Source organism: Triticum aestivum, chromosome 7D (genome assembly GCF_018294505.1).
Source record: "Triticum aestivum cultivar Chinese Spring chromosome 7D, IWGSC CS RefSeq v2.1, whole genome shotgun sequence".
NCBI lineage: Eukaryota > Viridiplantae > Streptophyta > Magnoliopsida > Poales > Poaceae > Triticum > Triticum aestivum.
Window position 1 is genome coordinate 439613424 of NC_057814.1, and position 20085 is coordinate 439633508.

At 50.2% G+C, this 20085-nt stretch overlaps 1 protein-coding gene across 2 annotated transcripts; it reads right to left on the bottom strand.

Moving 5' to 3' along the window:
• Positions 1–14551: 14551 nt before the first annotated feature.
• LOC123165743 (protein DJ-1 homolog C) lies at positions 14552–18745 on the bottom strand. Of its 2 annotated transcripts, none has more exons than XR_006483126.1 (6): positions 17444–18745; positions 16777–17354; positions 16506–16632; positions 16011–16211; positions 15352–15489; positions 14552–15269 (listed from the first exon to the last, which is right to left on the bottom strand). XR_006483126.1 is itself a non-coding variant. In XM_044583461.1 (6 exons), the coding sequence occupies exons 1-6, from the start codon at positions 17696–17698 to the stop codon at positions 15057–15059; spliced, it is 1056 nt and encodes a 351-aa protein (XP_044439396.1). In that variant the 5' UTR covers positions 17699–18738; the 3' UTR covers positions 14552–15056. The 2 variants fall into 2 exon arrangements, 1 of the variants encoding a protein (XP_044439396.1); XM_044583461.1 differs by lacking the exon at positions 16506–16632 and having other exon boundaries at positions 16777–16845; positions 17175–17354; positions 17444–18738.
• Between the last annotated feature and the right edge of the window lie 1340 nt (positions 18746–20085).

Genomic DNA, 20085 nt, shown 5'->3' on the forward strand with positions numbered 1-20085 from the left:
GTATTAACTGGGCGGGCTGTGGCCCGTCTAGCCCAGGCCAGATATCCAGCCCAGATATAAATTTTTTCAAGCTGAAAATGGCTAGCCCAGCTATACTTTTTTTAGGAATACCCAGGCAAGGTCAAGTTGTTATTCTCCGCCCCGCTGGGCTGCAAATCTTTCCTAGGAGGGATGCATTAGGCTTAACAAGAAAATGGGCTTTAAGAAATAATAAATGGGATGTAATTATAAAAACTGGGCAGTAACTATAAAAAAATGCACCAAACACGTGATTACTTTATAAAATATTATTTTTGGATATTGAAAATTTTAATTTCATTAATTGTTGCGAGCGCAATGTTTCGTTGGATTTTTACGTAATATAAATTTATATTGAAATTGTATTTAATCTGACTAGAAATTTCGGGATAAAAATATTTCGGATCCCATCAAAATGTGGGAAATTTTATTGAATTCTGTTTTGAACGGTTGGTTGAAATGGGCTGTACTTTTAACAAACTGTAAATGGGTTGTAGTAAATTCCATTAGAATTCAAAAATGGGCTACACATTCTTACAAATCTCAAATGGGCTATAAGTTCTCTGCCACACACTTCTGGCCTTACTAAGTTGACGCGTCCCCTAAAAAACAGAGTTGACGCGTATGCAAGGCTTTGTCAACTTATAGTCAACACACGGTTCTAGCAGCAGTGGCCGTTGGATGTCCATCCAACGGATGCCGTGCTTCTTCTTCAATCTCGGATATTCTAGCTTCACCCGCCCAAAAAATGATTCCTCCCCCTGACATCTGGGGCGCACCGTTTCGGAAGCTGACCTGTGGGCCTACTAAGTTGACGTACCAAGGGCTTTGTCAACTTAGTCAATATAAACGATTCTAGCTGCAGTGACCGTACGATGTCCATCCAACGGTCGTCGTGCTTCTTCAACCTCTGGTCTTCTTGCTCCAGCCGCCCAAAGCAGCGCCGGTCGTGCCGCCTGCTCCTGCCTCCCGTGGCCGGCTGTGCTGCCGCGGAGGCCTCACCGCCCCCTACTACTCCCACCGCTGGCCAGGCCATCCCTCCACTCACCCACACCCCCTGTTATTCTGCAGCGACGACAGCGCAACCGAACGAGTGAACCCTCGTACTACTCTTCGCGTGGGCATCCACTGCCGCGTCTTCCCCCGGCTCCGCGTCATCCTTCCTAGGCCTCGCCGTCGTCCACCGCCCTGGTGCTCTCGGCGCGGCGTGGTCAACGTGGTCAAGGAACGACTTCCATCGGACGTGGACTGTACGTGGAGAGGCTGACAGCTGGGTCCACGGCAGCCGCAAGGAAGTGCCTCCTTATTACGCGGAAAATAATTATTCCTCCACCTGACAGTGGGGACCCACCGAACGAGCCACCAGTATTTCGCGAAAAAATCGTTTGCCCCTGACTGCTGGGACCCACCGGACGGGCCACCGTATTTCACGAAAAAAACGTTCCCCCTGTTGTCAGCTCGGACCCACCGGAAGTGCCTCCTTATTACGCACAAAAAAATGAATACTCCCCCGGCTAGCTGGGACCCACCTTGGTGGGAGGCTGACTTGTGGGCCTACTAAGTTGACGGGGACGAAGGGCTTTGTCAACTTAGTCAATATGAACGATTCTAGCTCCAGTGACCGTACGATGTCCATCCAACGGCCGTAGTGCTTCTTCAACCTCTGGTCTTCTTGCTCCAGCCGCCCAAAGCAGCGCCGGTCGTGCCGCATGCTCCTGCCTCCCGTGGCCGGCTGTGCTGCCGCAGAGGCCTCACCGCCCCCTACTATTCCCACCGCTGGCCAGGCCCTGCGGCGACGGCAGCCTCACACCGCAGCCGAACCAGTGAACCCTCGTACTCCTCTCCGCGCGGGCTTCCACTGCCGCGTCTTCCCCGGCTCCGCGTCGTCCCCTTCCTAGGCCTCGCCGTCGTCCACCGCCGTGGTGCTCTCCGTGCGGCGTGGTCAACGTGGTCAAGGAACGACTTCCATCGGAAGAGTACTGTACGTGGAGAGGCTGACAGCTGGGTCCACGGCCACAGCCCAGTTTTTTTGTGATTTGCCAAGTAAGTCGCTTTGTCAGGCCTGTTGGGCTGCAAATCTTTCAAGACGAGGAGAGCTTTCATTCGGCTGGCCGAGAAAATGGCCCATCAGTAATGAGAAATGGGCTGTACATTTTTAAAACACATCAAACCGGCAATTAGTTTCAAATATCTTATTTTTCATTTCAAGATTCTAAATTACATTAATTTTTATGCGTGGAGAATTTGTTGGATTTTATATTGATATACATTTATTTTTAAAATCAGTTTGAATGTGAGTCGAAATTTTGGGATTAAAAACAGTTCGGACCGCACCGAAATATGCAAAATTTCGTATAATTTTTTAACCGTGGCCACAATATGGGCTGTAATGCTAACAAAAAGAATATGGGCTCCAAAAAAACCTCAAGAATTAGCAAATGGCTGTAAATTATTAGAAATAATGGCAGATGGGTTGTATGCTGTTTTTCACAGATTTGAGGCTTTCCTAAAAAAAGGTTGATCGTGCTTCTTCAATCTCTGCTCTTCCTGCTCCAGCCGCTCAAACAAGCGCCGGCGGGACTGCCTGCTCCCTCCTCCCCGCGGCCGGCTGTGCTGCCGCGCAGGCCTCACCGCCCCACCATACTCCCATCGCTGGCCTAGCCATCCCTCTACTCACCCACACCTGTTGTTATTCTCCAGCGACGGCAGACGAACCAGTAAACCCTCGTACAGTCGTACTCCCCTCCGCGTGGGAAACAACTGCCGAGTCTTCCCTGCCTCCGTGTCGTCCCCTTCCTAGGCCTCGCCGTCGTCCACCGCCGTGGTGCTCTCGGCGCGGCGTGGTCAATGTGGTCAACGACCGACTTCCATCGGAAGAGTACTGTGCGTGGAGACGCTGACAGCTGGGTCCACGGCCGCAGCAAGGAAGTGCCTCCTTATTACGCGCAAAATAATTATTCCTCCACCTGACAGCGGGGACCCACCAGACGGGCCACCGTATTTCGTGAAAAAAACGTTTCCCCCTGACTGCTGGGACCCACCAGCTACACCTTCGCACGCAAGGAAGTGCGTCCGGGCAAAAAAAATGATTCGCCCGCCTGACTGCTGGGACCCACCAGCTACATCTTCGCACGCAAGGAAGTGCCTGACAGTCGGGACCCACCTGGTTGAAGCGTACGTAGCGTTGTCATTCTGGTCGCGAACGTGTACGTACATATATACTGGTGGATGTAGAGGCGCGCACGTGTCGTAGTAGAGGCGCGTACGTGTCGTAGTAGAGGCGCGCACGTAGCATGTACACGTACGTACAGCGGCCAGGGTGCAAGAAAGAAAATACGGCCACGTATCTGTACATACGGGCGGGGTCTCGAACGCCTACTCGCGCATACGTATGGCCGGGGCTCGTGTACATGGCTGGGTCGGAACGGAGAAACAGCGTCATCGTCGTATTCATGGGGAGGCAACGGAATGCTCGTGTTCATGGGGAGGCAACAGAATGCGTCGTGTTCATCGGGAGGCAACGGAACGCGTGGGAGCCAACCGGCTGGGTCGGAACGGAATGCGTGGTCGTGTTAATCGGGAGGACTTGGACGGAACAGGCGATGGAAACGAGGCCTGGCGTACCGCACAACGGAAGAAACGGACCTCCTATGTTCGGAACGGGGTCCTGTTGATCGGGAGGGGTCTGGCGTACCGCAAAACGGAGGAAACGGACCTCCTACGGTTGAAACGGGGGTCCTGTTGATCGGGAAGGGTGTGGCGTACCGCAAAACAGACGAAACGGACCTCCTACGGTCGAAACGGGGGTCCTGTTGATCGGGAGGGGTGTGGCGTACCGCAAAACGGACGAAACGGACCTCCTACGGTCGAAACGGGGGTCCTGTTCATCAGGAGGGGTGTGGCGTACCGCAAAACGGGACTCCACAGGATATTGTTCATCTCCACCGTCGACCTCCTCCAGCCTCCACGGGCTACCGTCGACCTCCTCCAGCCTCCACGGGCTCCTGTTCATCCAGCCTCCACCGCGCGCTACTCCACCGGCTACTGTTCAACCACCCCTCGACGGGCACCCCTCCACCGTCTACTGTTCATCCAGCCCTCCACACCACGGGGTCCTGTTCAACCACCCCTCCACGGGCACCCCTCCACCGTCTACTGTTCATCCAGCCCTCCACACCATGGGGTCCTGTTCAACCACCCCTCCACGGGCACCCCTCCACCGTCTACTGTTTATCCAGCCCTCCACCACACCACGGGGTCCTGTTCATCCAGAGGCAACGCCACCGCTCACAGTTCATCCAAACCCCCCCTCCCCCGCAACGCTCACTGTTCATCCCAGAGGCAGCATCGATCGGCTTCAGTTAGCAGCAGTAGCGAAGGAATCGCTCGATCGGGTTCAGTTAACAGCCATCGATCGATCGCTCGGGTTCAGTAACGCGTAGCCTGCAGTGCAATCGCTCGGGTTCAGTTAGAGCCCAACGCCTCGCTCGGGTTCAGTTAGAGCCAACGCCTCGCACACACGCGCATACATGTACGAGATAAACGCGCATCGCTCGGCCCCCGACCTCCCACCGTAACCGGGAACTCCCCGAAATTTTCCTCGCCCTCGCTTCTACCATGGTTTTTTCCGTCATGGACGGCCCAAAGAATGTCATGCAGCTGCGTCTCCGGCCCGCCCAGGACGAAAATCCCATTTTCTGTCATGATTTTTTGTCATAGAAGTAGGAGCCCACCACATCTATGATGATACCGGGTTTTGTCACAATTATCGTCATAGAAGTGTCATATGTATGACAGAAAAATTTCGTTCGGCCCAAAATGTCACGGATGTGTCTTTTTTTTGTAGTGTTGTGACAGAGACGAGAGTACCACACCCTTGGAGCTTGTTTTAATCCATATAGAGCTTTATCATGTTTGCAGACATAGGAGGGAGTATTCTTACTCTCAAACCCAGGAGGTTGTCTCATGCACACTTCCTCTTCCAGAACACCATGAAGAAACGTGTTCCGTACATCAAGCTGCCTGAGACTCCATCCTCTGGAAACAGCAATGGACAAAACAAGACGAATAGTGGCAGCTTTTACCACAGGACTAAAAGTATCCTCATAGTCTATGCCATATCGTTGTTTGAAACCTTTTGCAATGAGCCTAGCCTTATAGCAATCAATGGTTCCATCAGATCTCCTCTTAATTCTGAAAACCCACTTGCAATCAATCAAATTTTTACCTTGTTGTGGGGGAACCAAGTGCCATGTTTTATTTTTCTTCAGTGCCATGTATTCTAAATTCATTGCCTTCTTCCACTTATCATCACGAAGTGCTGCATTAAGGGTCTTTGGCTCATCTAGCTCTCCTGTGGAACAGACCAAACCATATTTGGTTATATGTTTGTAATTTACACGTTGATTTACCCCTTGTTGTCGTAGCCGTGTACGTCGTGATGGTGGAGCAGCAGAATTCGCAGCCATAGAGGATCCAGGGAGCTGCACAGGGGCGTCAGAAGCAGATCCCGCAAAAGATCCCAAGGGAGATCCTGCCACGGCAGTAGCTCCAGTTCTCGCAGGGTTAGCCGGATCTTCTATGGTTGGTGGCTGAAGCACTGCGTCCAAGGTTGGCGCAGAAGATCCCGGCCCACGAGCCAGCTCATCATCGCTCAATGATGGCCCTGCGGCTCGGGTCCTCGCGTCGGTCGGCCGACCGACCATGGTGGGACCAGCTGGGTCGTGTCCTTCCTGGCGCGCGTGGAGTCCCGCCGCCTGTACGTGACAGGTCGGACGCCGTACCGTGTGCCGCCCGGAGTGGCCGGCGTGTCGGGCGCGGAGACGTCGCGGCGCGAATCTGGCACAGCGGCGCGCGCGCCTGCGCCTGTCTCCTCTGCGCTACCGGATCCCGAGGAGGATCCGATCTCCTGCGATGCTGCGGATCCTGAGGCGGATTTGTCTCCTGCCACAGGACACATGGGATATAGCCCAAGTTTTTCACCGTTTGCACCGTTTTCTTCACAGTTTTCTCCTGTTTCATCAACACAGAGCTCATGCATGCCATTAGATGAGTTAGTCAACGAATGATCATCAATATTTTGTCCCCCTTGATCAAAACTAGTGAGATGGGGAGGCAAGAGAAGAATTTCTTCTCGAAGAAGTGCACCAGCATTAGGGTGAAGATCAGCGAACGGGAATTTAGTTTCATCGAAGACCACATCACGGGAGATGTAAACACGTCCCGTGGAGACATCTAGGCACTTGAACCCCTTATGTTGAGCACTATAGCCAAGGAACACACACTGTTTTGATCGAAACATGAGCTTGCGGTTATTGTAGGGACGAAGGTTGGGCCAACATGCACACCCAAAAACACGAAGAGACTTATAGTCTGGTTTGGTGTGAAGAAGCCTTTCTACTGGAGTTTCATTATTGATGACACGACTAGGTAGCATGTTGATGATATGAACGGCAGTGAGAAACGCTTCATCCCAAAATTTAAGGGGCATGGAGGCGCCTGCCAGAAGAGCAAGGCCAACTTCAACAATGTGGCGATGCTTACGTTCGGCTGACCCGTTTTGCTGGTGAGCATGAGGGCATGGCACATGATGTGAGACACCAAGTGTCTGGAAGAAGGAGTTCAACTTTTCGTACTCCCCTCCCCAGTCGGATTGGATAGCAATGATTTTGCTATCAAATTTCCGTTCAACGAGAACTTGAAAATCCTTGAAAACTTGAAACACATCAGCTCGTTTCTTTAAAAGATAGATCCAAGAAAATTTACTATAGTCATCAATGAAACTGACATAGTATGTGTGCCTACCAACAGAATTAGGAGCAGGGCCCCAAACATTAGAGAAAATCAACTGTAATGGTTTGGTAGAAATACTGGTAGAAACTGGATAAGGTAACTGATGACTTTTAGCTCTCTGACGTGAATCACAAATTGTTTCATTATGACGCTCACCAACAAACGGAAGCTTATTTTTCCTAAGCAATATTTCAACTAAAAAAAGAAGCATGTCCTAAACGGTCGTGCCATCGTGTGGACGAAATCTTGATAACACCACAAGCTTGTTTATTTGATCTTCTAAACTCCGGAATCAACGGATAGAGGCTGCCGACACATCTACCTCGATAGAGAGTTTTCCTCATTGCCTGATCCTTAATCAAGAAATAGTAAGGGTGAAACTCGAGAAAGACATGATTATCAATGGCAATTCGATGGACAGAAAGAAGACTCTTGTTGGCACTAGGAACATGCATAATTTTTCTAAGATGAATATTGCGACGAGGGGTACGAAATATTGAGTGACCAAAGTGACGTATACTCATACCTTCTCCGCTGGCAGTGTGGATTTGATCCTTGCCGCGGTACTTTTCCTTCATGGTTACTTTCTTGAGCTCGTTGGTGATGTGGTTGGTAGCCCCGCTATCGACATACCAGTTCGTGTCGATGCCATAGGAGCCATCAGCAGCCGCGGCAACTTTTTTGTCGTCTTGAGAGTCGTAGTCGTCCTCTTCATACCAGTACCAGCAATCTTTTGCTGTGTGTCCGGGCTTGCCGCAGATTTGGCACCGGGGGGTGTCCGGGGGGTTTCTGCCACCGCCACTGCCGCCGCGCCCGCGGCGACCCTGGCCACCAGAGCGGGGTGGTGGCGTGCTAGCGTCGTTGCCGCCGCCAGACCTTCCCTTGTTGCGAGAGGAGCCACGCGATCGGGAGCCGCCTCCCCGCCCACGAGTAGCCACGTTGGCGGACGATTTGAAGCCACCGCCGCCGGACCCTTGGAACTGAACCATGCGCTGATCGAAGTTTGACAGCATGGAAAAGAGCTCATCAAGGGTCACAGCGATCACGCGAGCGTCGAGGGCAGAAACCAGGGGCTGGTAGTCGGCGTCGAGCCCATGGATGATGTAGGAGGCGAGTTCATCGTCGGGGATCGCCTTGCCCGCGGCGGCTAGCTCGTCGGCGTAGCCACGCATGGCGGCGAAGTAGGAGGCGACGGAGAGATTCCCCTTCTGGGCATTGATGAGGGACGTTCTGATGTTATTGATGCGGCTTGCAGATTGGGACGAGAACATACCAGCGAGCGTCGTCCAGAGCGCGCCCGAGGTGGTGACCGTGGTCACCGTGAGCAGAACCTCGCACGTCAGATTGTTCAGCAGGTACCCGAGAACTTTCTGATCCTCCCCGACCCAGATTGGGTGGAGAGGGTTGGGCGATGAAGTCTCCTTGCCGTCCTTGGTGGCGACGAGGAGTTTCGCCGGCTTCGGCTGGGTGCCGTCGACGTAGCCGAAGACACCGGCGCCATGCAGTTGGGGGATGACCTACGTGCGCCATAGCACATAGTTTGTGCGCATCAGCTTCTCGGTGACCTGGCCATTGAGGCTGGGTTGGAAGGCGCCGGAGGAGGAAGACATGGCTAGGGCTAGATGGAGTTTGCAGAAAGCTTAGTTGGGAAAAGGATAGCTCTGACTACCATGTACCATGTGCGATAGCTGGAAACGTCTTAGCCTGTTGAGGCCGACGGGTTCGTGTTAATATAGTGGGGCGAACCTCCCACATAGCGCATACAATGCAGTTTAGATTACATACGAGAGAGGGAGATATTCAAGGAGAAGATAGAACTTGGAGAGAAACAAATAACCTATCTCTATCTATCCTAACTACCTCCAGGTGCGGTGCATCATAACACGTTTAATAGTTCCATCTCCAATAAAGAGTAACAGAGATGTCCGTTTTCGAGAAAGATTTACAGAGATGTCCGTTAACGTTAGGGGAGCGGTTTGCACATGCTATCCGCAATCATTGTTGCCTTGCGTCAGCTGCCTGTGTTTGACCACATACGAGAAGTCACGTGTTGCTGCTCTTGAACTTATAATTATCGCAAATAAGATGAGTTGGGAGTCTGAGGCTGATCTGATGTGTATACAGGACTTGAGGTGAGGTTCTTCACAGAAATGTTCGGTCAGAGTAGCAAATTTTCTTCGACAAAAGGTCAGAGTAACAATTTAATTACTTGGCAATCTACAATGTAGTGTAGTTTATGTTCCTGTTGTAAATTGCAGATTGAATAAACTGGTTTTGAGGTTCAACGTCAATAAGCTTGGGTACCATTTATGCCATGGAAGTAGTAGTGTGGGCTACTTTTGGTTTTACATCAAACTTTTTTATGCTAAAAGTTTGCCCTGCCTTACTTTTTAGTCCTCCGCCGCTAGCTACAAGCAAGGGCTTATCATGTTATCTTGTTCTATCAACAGGCAGTTAATCACGGAGCATGCCGATCAAGAAAATAGTATAAGGAAGTGTACTGGTGTTCCAAAGTTTTCCCGAAGGAAGATTTTATTACTTTAAAAAGCATCAAGCTGATGTATTGTTCTAATTAATAAATGTTGTTGTCCCTTTCTTTTGTTTTTTCTTTTTTGCGGGAAAACATCCAATCTATTCATCTTCAATCATGGCAGTACTTGTTGTCCCTTTCACCTTCCAAGATACTAAATCACGGCCGTCAATCTGCTCTGGTTGATACATTGGAAATTCTCACAATTATTTGTGAAAGACACAAGCTGCCCTTGGCTCAAACCTAGGTTCCATGTTGCAATAACAGAAATGGTATGTCCCATGGTGGCAGCCTCAAGAATACATGCTTACGTTTTGATGGTTGTTGCATTCACGGAGTATGCATTTCAACATGTGATGTGGCATTCCGTATTGCCGATGCTCACTGATGGGAATTAGGGATGCATGTGTGGAGCATCACCTACAGAAGGGACAGGGAGTTTCTGGAGACGCATTTCTCTCAAACATGCTCTGCTTCTCGAAAGATGTCAGCCAGGTCTCTAAATATCCCCTGGCACAGTATGGTTGTATGTTTGGATTAGCTGCCTGTATTGCAGTTTGCTTGCAGAGTTCATACACCGGTGATGATGTTTACAAATTGGAGTTTTTCCTGTCACCGGATTGCCGAGAAGATGATGAGCAGAAGGCCCTTCTGGAGTCTATTTCAGTTCCGATGAAGCAGAATCTGCGCAGTTTGAAGGTATCTACTCATGGAGACTTTGGTTCTCCTCAATTCAGTGGCATGCCTGTGACTGGGAATGGGGTGCTGAAGGGAACAGATGCCCAGAATCCGGAAAGTAGGCGTTGTGAATCAGCTTTGGTGCTTCACAGAAGCAAAAGGATTCGAGGGGATACTGGAAATGATGCAGCAAGTATAAGTGTTGTCCAACACCAATACACCTTGTACACAACCGATAAATGCACCAAGATCAAAATCAAAATCAAGATCAAAAGTATGGAATCAATTCAAGAGGACGGATGGTAATGCCATAGAAACTTGGTAATGCCCATGCGATTCTTTGCAAGGGTTTTGTTGTACTATGTTCTATCGTAGCAAACAGAAACACTGACCCAAGATGCATTATCGAAAAAGGCTTACGCCCCGCTTTATAGATAAAGCCAACCCCCAAGCCAAACATCCAACAAGGTTCACACACACACACACACGCAAGTTCCACAAACATACATAGTAGCAAACTGGGTTACTGCTGAGGGCACAACTCAACAAGCCTTGAAATCCAACACACAAACTCACACACAACAACCCGAGTAACAGGCCTAGTTGGGCTCCGGAGGAGGGGGCGGCAGCGGAGGCGCCACGCGGAAGGCCATCGAGCGAAGATCGGCGAGGAGGGTGTTGATGGCGTCCCAGTCCTGGGGGCGGCTAAGCGGCCGCCAAAGCTGCAAATAACCACACATTTTAAAGATCGCACCAGTCGCACGTCGAAGAGGCACTTTCTGAATGACAAGCTTGTTGCGGATGGTCCAAATCGTCCAGGCGAGGACCCCAACGCACAACCATCTAATATGGAGGTGGCGAGGGGGGAGGCATGGATCTTGGCAAGCAGGTCCGGGAATTTGGTGTTGCACCACTGTCCACCGACCGTCTCGTGAAACCAGGACCACAGGAATTGGGCTGTGAAGCAGGAGAAGAAGATGTGGTTAGCATCCTCCAATGTGCCACATAGGGGGCAAATCCCATCCACTGGTCCATTATGCTTGAGGACCTCAACCCCAGAGGGAAGGCGTCCACGGATCCACTGCCACAGGAAGATCCTGATCTTTATCGGGAGGCGAATGTCCCAGATCAGGCTAAAGGGCTCTGGGGCCGACAAAGGAGCGATAGCCGCGTATAGGGACTTAGTAGAGAAACGTCAAGAGGATTCCAGTCGCCAAGAGATGGAGTCAGGGGCGCCCTCGACGTCCATCGGCAGAAGGGCGATGTCCTGCAGGAGGGCATCCCAAGCGGCAACCTCAAGGGGGCTGAAGGGGCGCTGAAAAGCGAGACGCCCTAAGTCAATAAGGGTCGTCTCGACAGAGACCCGAGGGTCAACCGCTATGGAGAACAGTTACGGGAATCGAGCGGCCAGGGGGGAGTCCCCCACCCAACGATCGAACCAGAACAGGGTCGCTGACCCGGAGCCAACCGAGATGGACGTGCCAATGCGGAGCACTGGGAGAAGCTGAATCATAGCCTGCCAGAACTGGGAGCCACCAGAACGCTGGCAGAAAACTAGGGGTTGGCCCCGAAGGTACTTATTGCGGATGATGGTGAGCCAGAGTCCCCCCTCCCCATTGGCGATTCGCCAGAGCCATCGGGTCAGGAGAGCTATGTTCATGCGCCGGGAAGACAAGATCCCAAGTCCTCCCTGGTCCGGGTTTGCAAATGTCGGGCCAGCTCACCATGTGGTATTTCTGCTTCTCGCCCTCGCCTGCCCAGAAAAACCTGGATTGGTATTTGGTGATCTCCTGATGGAGAGTCTCATGGAGGCTATAGAAGCTCATGAGAAACCATAGGAGTCTGGCAAGCGAGGAGTTGATGAGGATCACTCTGGCCGCCTTCGAGAGCCACCTTCCCTTCCAAGGCTCCACCCGGTGCTGCATCCGAGTCACTGTCGGGCGAAGGTCAGCCACGGTCAGTCACGAGTCACTAATGGGTATCCCCAAGTAAGATGTGGGGAAAGAACCCAGCTGACAGTTTCAGTCGGTCGGCGATGGCTTGGGCCTCCTCAGGGGAGTATAGCCCAGAATCATCACTTCGCTCTTATCGAAGTTGATTGTGAACCCGGACATCTGTTGGAAGCATAGGAGGAGGAACTTTAGGTTAGCGATGTCGGACGCGGAGCCCTCCACCATTATTATGGTATCGTTAGCATATTGTAGGAGGGAGACCCCTCCCCCTCCTATCAGGTGAGGGACTATGCCATGGATATGGCCAGCAGATTTGGCCTTATCCAGGATGACGGAAAGGGCATCAACCACCATGTTAAACAGAAACGGGGAGAACGGGTCGCCCTGGCGAACCCCACAAAGGGTGGGGAAGTATGGCCCGATCTCGCCGTTAATGTTAACCGCGGTCCGACCGCAGGTGACCAGCTGCATAACTCTGGTCACCCACCGGTCATCAAAGCCCTTGCGGAGCAAGACTTCCCGAAGGAAGGGCTAATGAACCGTGTCATAGGCTTTGTGGAAGTCAAGCTTCAGGAAGACCGCTCGATGGTGCTTGGACCGGACTTCGTGAAGAACTTCATGGAAGACTAACACCCCATCCAGAATAAACCGCCCTTGGATGAAGGCGGATTGGTTGGGGTGGGTGACGGAGTCAGCTAGACGGGTCACCCTATTGGTGTACCCCTCAGCCAAGATTCGGAATATCACATTGATCACAGTGATAGGCTGAAACTGGCGGATGTCCGAGGCGCCTGGAACTTTGGGGATTAGTGTGATGACCCCATAGTTTAGGCGCCCAAGGTCCATGGTCCCCGAGTAGAATTCATCGAAGAGGGCCATGACCTCCGGTTTGATGGTCTGCCAGAACATTTTGAAAAACGTCACCGGCAGTCCATCCGGACCCGGAGCGGAGGAGGGGTTCATACCCTTTATGGCCGCGAGGACCTCATCCTCGGAGAAGGGCGCCACCAGGGCGGCATTCGCCTCAGCAGACACTAACTAGGTAGCCGACCAAGTGCCGGGGTGGGGGAAAATAAGGCTTTACAGAAGCCATTGACATGAACTTGAATGTCCGAGTGACGGACGAGAGTGGTATCCCCATCCCACAGGCAATGGATGGAGTTCCGGCGCCTCCGTCCATTGGCAATCGCCTGGAAGTATGCCGTATTGGCGTCCCCACGGAGCACCCACCGTTGGGTGCCGCGGAGCCTCCAGTAAGCTTCTTCATCCGTGTTGATGGCCGAGAGCTGATCCTCGAGGTCATATCTCAGCATCCACTCATCCCGGGGAAATCTCGGTAGTGTCAGCACGGGCGTCAAGAGCTTGGATCGCAGTGAGGAGGGCTTTCTTGCGCTCGCGAAGGTCCCGGCCAAGGTTCGCGCCCCACCCCTTCATAAATTGGCGGGCGAGCTTGGCACAGAACTGCCACGAGTCAATGGCGGACATGGAGCGGTGGGGGGATGAGCGCGCGGAAGTCCATCTAGCCGCGACAGCCTCGACGAATCCCGCCTCGTTGAGCCAGAAGAGCTCAAACCGAAAACGCGGCGGGATGAGGGGGCGCTCGTCGGTGGTGGAGAGGAGAGGGACGTGGTCAGACCCAATCCGGGTGATCGCACGCAGCGAGGCCAAGGGGCATCTAAGTTCCCACTCTGGGGAAACTAGGACGCGATCGAGGACAGATCGCGTCGGGTCCACTTGACGGTTGGTCCAGGTGAACCTGGCACCCATCCTATCTAGTGCGCGGAGGCCTAGCTCCGCGATGCAATCGTTGAACATCTGCATCCGGGGGAGGTTGATCATGTCGTTGTTCTTCTCATCAGGGGAGCGGATGAGGTTAAAGTCACCTCCCACCACTACAGGGAGGAGGGAAGCGGTGACCTTCTGCTGAAGCTCAGCGAGGAAGGCCGGGGAACGACGATGGTCCGCCGGGCCATAGACGATCACGACCTCCAACTTAAAGTTGAGAGCCCGTTCAAAGATCTCCATACTAACGAAGAATTCGCCTCGGTCCATGCCGCCCACCTCAAAGGTGGCATCCTTCATGCCTAAAAGGATGCCGCCCGAGTGGCCAGTGGTCCCACTAAAAGGGAGCCAATGCCAGGCAAATAGATGGGGGCTAAGGCCATCAAGCTCGCGGAGGGAGAAATCAGTACGCATGGTTTCTTGGATGGCTAAGATGTCGATGTGCTCGTCTCGCATGTACTCGATGAATTGGCGGTGTCAGCCATCATGGCCGAAACCGCGGATGTTTCAGAATAGGACTCGTATTAGACCTCCATCGAGGGGCTGCTTGACCCCAGGACACGGGAGGCGCTCTGCGCCCGGAGGGCCGCAGTGCGAGAACGGGTGTGCCCACGAATCACCTCCCCAGGCACCATCGGAACCACCGCCGTGGAAGGGGTGGCGGTCAGTTCAGCAGGTTGGCACCAAATGTGGTTTTTCGTCGTCTTCTTTTTTCCTCTGAATATTACTACCATTTTTGGCAGTGTTCTAGTATCGGCATTGCAAAATTCTGACAGCAAACATAACATAAACTCGTTCAGTCACGAAGCAAAATTATAATTTGCTTGCTGTATCGTCATGTTTGCAGGTCATGCACCTCGATATTCAGGAAAGCGTACGCAGGCAGATTGCCCAGAAGTTGGAAATAAACTTGTCAAGTTCACATAGTTCCTATATGTTGTCGCATGCTGTCCCGCGACGGGTCCACCGCCCACTCACGCATGATGCTGCTGCCATACTTGGAGCCGCCCGCTGAGGAGGTCCTGCCCGCGGCCCTGGAGGGTCATGATGCCGCATCGGTGCAGAACATCTCGAGATGAACTGACCCCAACTGGATTTTCCCAATGCAGTTGTGGTTCATCCCAACATGTTTAGTGGACATTTCACTGCAGTCTGCAGATATCCAGTAAGGCGGCAACAGAAGAAAATTTTGCCACCACCGCAAGAGGCAGTCACCTCAAATTTTGAGCATAGCTATAGCAAGATCCATATAGCATAACCAAACATTCAGCGCATACTCCGTAGTAGCAGAAATGCTAGGTGTTTCAGCTCTTTGGGTAGTCAAAAACCATTCCATTTGCCACACCTTTCGCTCGCCCATGGCCAAAGAATTTTCTTACAATGGCCAGGGAAAAATCCATGACTGTTCCGAGTCCCTTCCCAGTAATCAAATTTCCATCAATCACGACCTTTGATCGGTCAATAACCTGGCAAGTGAGCTGATTGACTATGGAAGGATGAGCAGTCACTGTTTTATCCTGAGTAAAACAATTCCAACATCAATTTACTTCCATTTCAATGAAATATAAGATGCTACGAGTTTTTAGTCTGAAAAAACACCTGGAGTAAACCTTGCTTCTGCAATATCAATGGAGAATAACAGATCCCACCATACATCCTGCTTGCTTGCTTCTGTTCCTTGAGTAGCTTCTTAAGAGTTGTAGACCTGTGAAGACGCTCAGCTCCACCAGGTCCCCCCTGGACAATATCAAGGAATAAAACATTGCAGAAAAAAAATTGGACAAAAACAACAAAATATATTAGCAGAGCAAGCAAGCAAAAGGACAGTACAACATGCAAATGCACACACATGAACACCTGAATTATAGGTAGCTGGACACTGAAATTCTCAATGCTACACCTTAAGACATAATTAAGAAGAATGAGACAAGAATGATGAACATATAACTTCATAGTTGCAGAACCCACATATTTGTCATAGAAACGCGCAAGCATAACTATGAAAGATGTACATGTAAGTTTATTTCTTCACAAACTAGTCTTGAGCTCAACATTCTCATATATATGACTACGAAAGATGCAATTTCTTTTCCATTTTTTCTTGAGCTAGACTTTTTCGTATTCTAGTAGCTATCTATTCATAATGCAATATATATTGATGGTCAAACAAGGAAATATTTGACCATCACAAACTCTAAATTAGCTTACATTATGAATAGGAAGTATCAAATAAAAACGTGAAATGCAAAACAGCTTACAGGAATAATGATTAGATCATATTTTGAATCAGAAGCACCCAATATGCATTTATCAGCAACAATCTTCATTCTTTGAGACCCAACAATATTTGTGGACTTGTCAACTGATGCCAACACCACATTTATATTTGCCCGTCTTAAAATATCCACCAACATTATGATCTCCATCTCCTCAGACCCATTTGCAATTGGAATGAGAACCTGTTTCAGAAGTCAAACCATCCGAGAATCAATGCCACGCAACTTGGACTCTGATTGCACCTTTCCTAACATTTTTCCCATCAATGCTCAGAGCCGAAAGTAATGACTAGACAGATAGATGAACTTTATTTTTCACGTGGACTAGCATGAATGTATTTCGCATAGAAATATGGCATGGGGGCGTTTTCACGTACAGTAACAGTGTATGAGAGGAAATCAACAGATAGACAATACTTCATATAGAATGCTAGGGCATACGCAATCAAACTGAGCTTTCTTAAATCAAGCATGTACCTTTAGGCAAGCATCGCTGTAAATAACAAACAAAAGAAAGTGCAAGTATTCACTCTGGTGTCGCCCAATCCCATTATTTTTACGAGAAATGCTTTAGGCATCCATTTGTCAAGCAAGCCTTGTTACCCTTTGTCAAAAAAAATCAGACTTGCATAAGCATATTATCCTATTTATTGTGACATAAATTTTACGCCAATGAAAGTTCTACATGTAAAAAAACACATTATTTGAGCTAATAATTTAGTACAAATTATAATCAAAATGAACTGACCTGAGGTTTGTGATCAAAAGGCCACTCAACTCTGTTGACTTCTGTACTTCTCTCAAGACCGGCATCAATCTGTGATATCCATGGGCAATTTACAACAACGGCAGAGTGGTCAGCAGGTGTTACAATGCAAGAAAGAAATTGTACCTCATAAAGTTATAGCAAACCAACATAATCTAAAAACTTCCTAGTATTCTTCCTTAAATTGTTTTTGCTAGCATAAGCAACTGAAAGATAAAATACACTTCCTAGAATAAAAACAACAATCAGAACTGCAGGTACACTAGTACACTATTCATAAAAGTTTAACAATACATGAACAACTAAATTTACAAGAAATAGTCTAGTCGGCTAAAAGGCATGATACAAAATAAAGATATGCAAGGTTTATTTTGACAAACCAAAGTACTGTCCACATCTTCAACAGAATGAGGCCCAAACAATTGCTCGACAAATGATAAAGCGAACTGAAATACTGTCCCAGGACCACGACTAGTAGTGAGCTCTCCTGAAACCTGAACATTTGACTCAACAGCTCGGAATGTTGGAAGATCTCCTATGAACGACGGGTGACAGGTGATCTTGCAAAAAAAAGGAATAAGGGTGCAATGTCAACTAAAGAAGGCCAGATCTTGATCGACTAAATCTAGTCATGTAGCAAAATGGCCACCTTTCTTCCCTTGTGAAGACCCCAGGGCATGAGAACAACAGCTGGTGCAGCACATATAGCACCATATAATCTTTTCTCTTCAGCTTGTCTAACCATAATTCTCTGAAGGATCTTGTTGTCTCTCAGCCGCACTGAACCAGGCATTCCTTCCTGAACACATCGCCCCAACAATAGAAGATTAGATTTTAGATACTGCCAGTTTGTAACAAAGATAAAACAACACAGGTCAAGTGAGTGTAAACGAAGAGATGACATGCTGCAATCAGCGCGAAAAGGCTAAAATATTGTGAAACAGTTTAGAAACATTGCAGTATCAAAGAGAAGTGTTGAGAAATATTTGAATGCTCTCCCAAAGAGAAGACTAGCAACTCCAATGGAAGGACGCATTTCGTCCGTTTGGGTCCGCATGGGCAGAAATCACAAATCCGCCCCAAATTTGGACCGGTTTGCATCCACACGGACAGCAGAGGGACACGCCACCCATCCGCTCGGTATCCGCCCTGTCGAGCAGTGCCAACAGTACTAGGAGCGGGCCATCCCCATGCCATGGCCCGGCGTCCACTTGTCGAACGGCTGGCATGTGGCATCTGAACCCAGAGAGAGTTCCAGTGCCGGCCGTTCCAAAGTCCGACCATGCGCGCGAGGCCGAGATCCGCCGCTGCCGCCGAGCTCAGCTCCCTGACGACCTCCGTCACGACCCGGCGTACGCTGTTGACTCGCCATTCTGGGACGCCTGGTTCGTCAACGAGCACGACCATCGCCACCGGTCTTTCCTCGCTGCTCATGTGCGTGCTCCCAGTCCCCCGTCATCGTTGGTGGTTAAGGAGGAGAAGGCGGCCGAGCAGGAGTAGGAGACCGATGAGGCCTACATGAAGGCCCTCGAGCTCGACGAACTCGCCTTGTGGCCTGGCTTGTCACTGGCGCTGGCCGAATCCACCGGAGTACAGGTCACCACGCCCCCGCCCCTGCCCGCTCCCGAACCAGAGGCTGAGCAGGAGGAGGCGGGGCAGGAGCCGTGGCCACTGCTGGGGCAGTCGTGGTCGTGGACGTCCACGGTCCCGTGCACGCCCAAGTGGGTGGGCGCGGACCTGGAGGTCCGCAGCAGCAGGAGGCGGAGCAGGTGCAAAAGGTGCAGCACCAGCAGCAGGTGGCGCCCGCTGCGCCACCGCATGCGCCAGCGGCAGTACCGTGGCCTTATCCATGGTCGCCTCCGGTCTTCATTGACCTCACCGACGAGGACAACGGCGACGGTCACCAGATCTAGGTTGAAGCTTATGTTTTTTAGTTTTAATTTAATGTACGATTGGACTTTTGCGGCAATGTATATATTTTTAATTCAAAAATCCGTCCAAAATCTAAAATACATCCCGGCGCGTTGGGCGCAAGTATGGGTCGGTGGACACGACCAGACATTGGTGTCAGCCTAGCCGACCCAAACGGACAAAAGACGGACACATTGCGTGTCCATTTGGGTCGCTGTGTTGGAGTTGCTCTAAATGCTCCATAAGTTTCTGCTGCTTAATGCAATAAGCTGTTCGATTTTGGGAAGATCACTGAATAGGAGATAAGCCACTAGCGGTTCAGTTTGCTCGGTTGTACAATCTTGCCTTTAGTACGAATTGGACAGTAGTTGGAATTTTCACACAGGGTTTTTGGTTGTATCACATTTAGGAGAAACCTTTGGGAAAAGAAGATTTGTTCTTTGGATTTTTTAAGTCAGTTATGTGGTACGGTGATTTTGTTGGAGGAGCATCATAGATGGCATTGGACTTTGGAGAAGAATGGCAAGTTTACAGTTCATTCCCTTTAACTTACGCTTAAAGCTGCTCAGGTTTCTTGACCTTACAAAAAAAATGTGGTTCAGTAAAATTCCTCCTAGGATCAAGGTTTTCCTTTGTCTGGCTTCTCGTAATAGCAAACTCAGTAAGGATTATCTGTTGCATAGGGGCAAGAAAGGGACTGATAACTGTACGTATTGTAGTAGATCTGAGTTGGTTAATCACCACCATTCTCTAGCCAATTACTGTTGGAATATTTTAATTCTTCTTTCCATACTAACATGTATCCTAGTAGCTTTGATGATCTTTATAGTTGGATTCGACAAGATACAACGAGGTTTTATGTGGAGGGGGGAGTGGGGGGGAGAGGATAAAAGCGGCCATCGTTTGGTCGCGTGGACTAAGCCATGTCGCCCTCTTGAGCTAGGGGGGTCTCAGTATATTTAGTCTTCAGTACCTGTGGTGTACTCTCAGGATATGGCTCTGGTTACAAAAAAACAGACCCCAGTCTTCCCAACTCATGTTGCTCAATCTGTGCAAGCCTTATTTTCTATGGCGGTGGTTTCTGAGGTCAGGGGAGCACACACTTTGTTCTGGACGGATACGTGGGTTCATGGGCTGTTCTGGACGGATACATGGGTTCATGGGCAATGAATTGTTGACCTCGCTCCACATATATTTGGTTTGGTGCCCAAGCGAAGGGCCAACAAGAGAACAGTCATGGAGGCCTTGACTGATCATACTTCGGTATCAGACATTCAAGGTGCTTTGACGGTTACTGTTATTGGAGAATATTTCAAGCTTTGGGATCTTCTGTCGGACATTGTGCTGCAATCAGGATTCGCGGGCTCCCATACCTGGAAA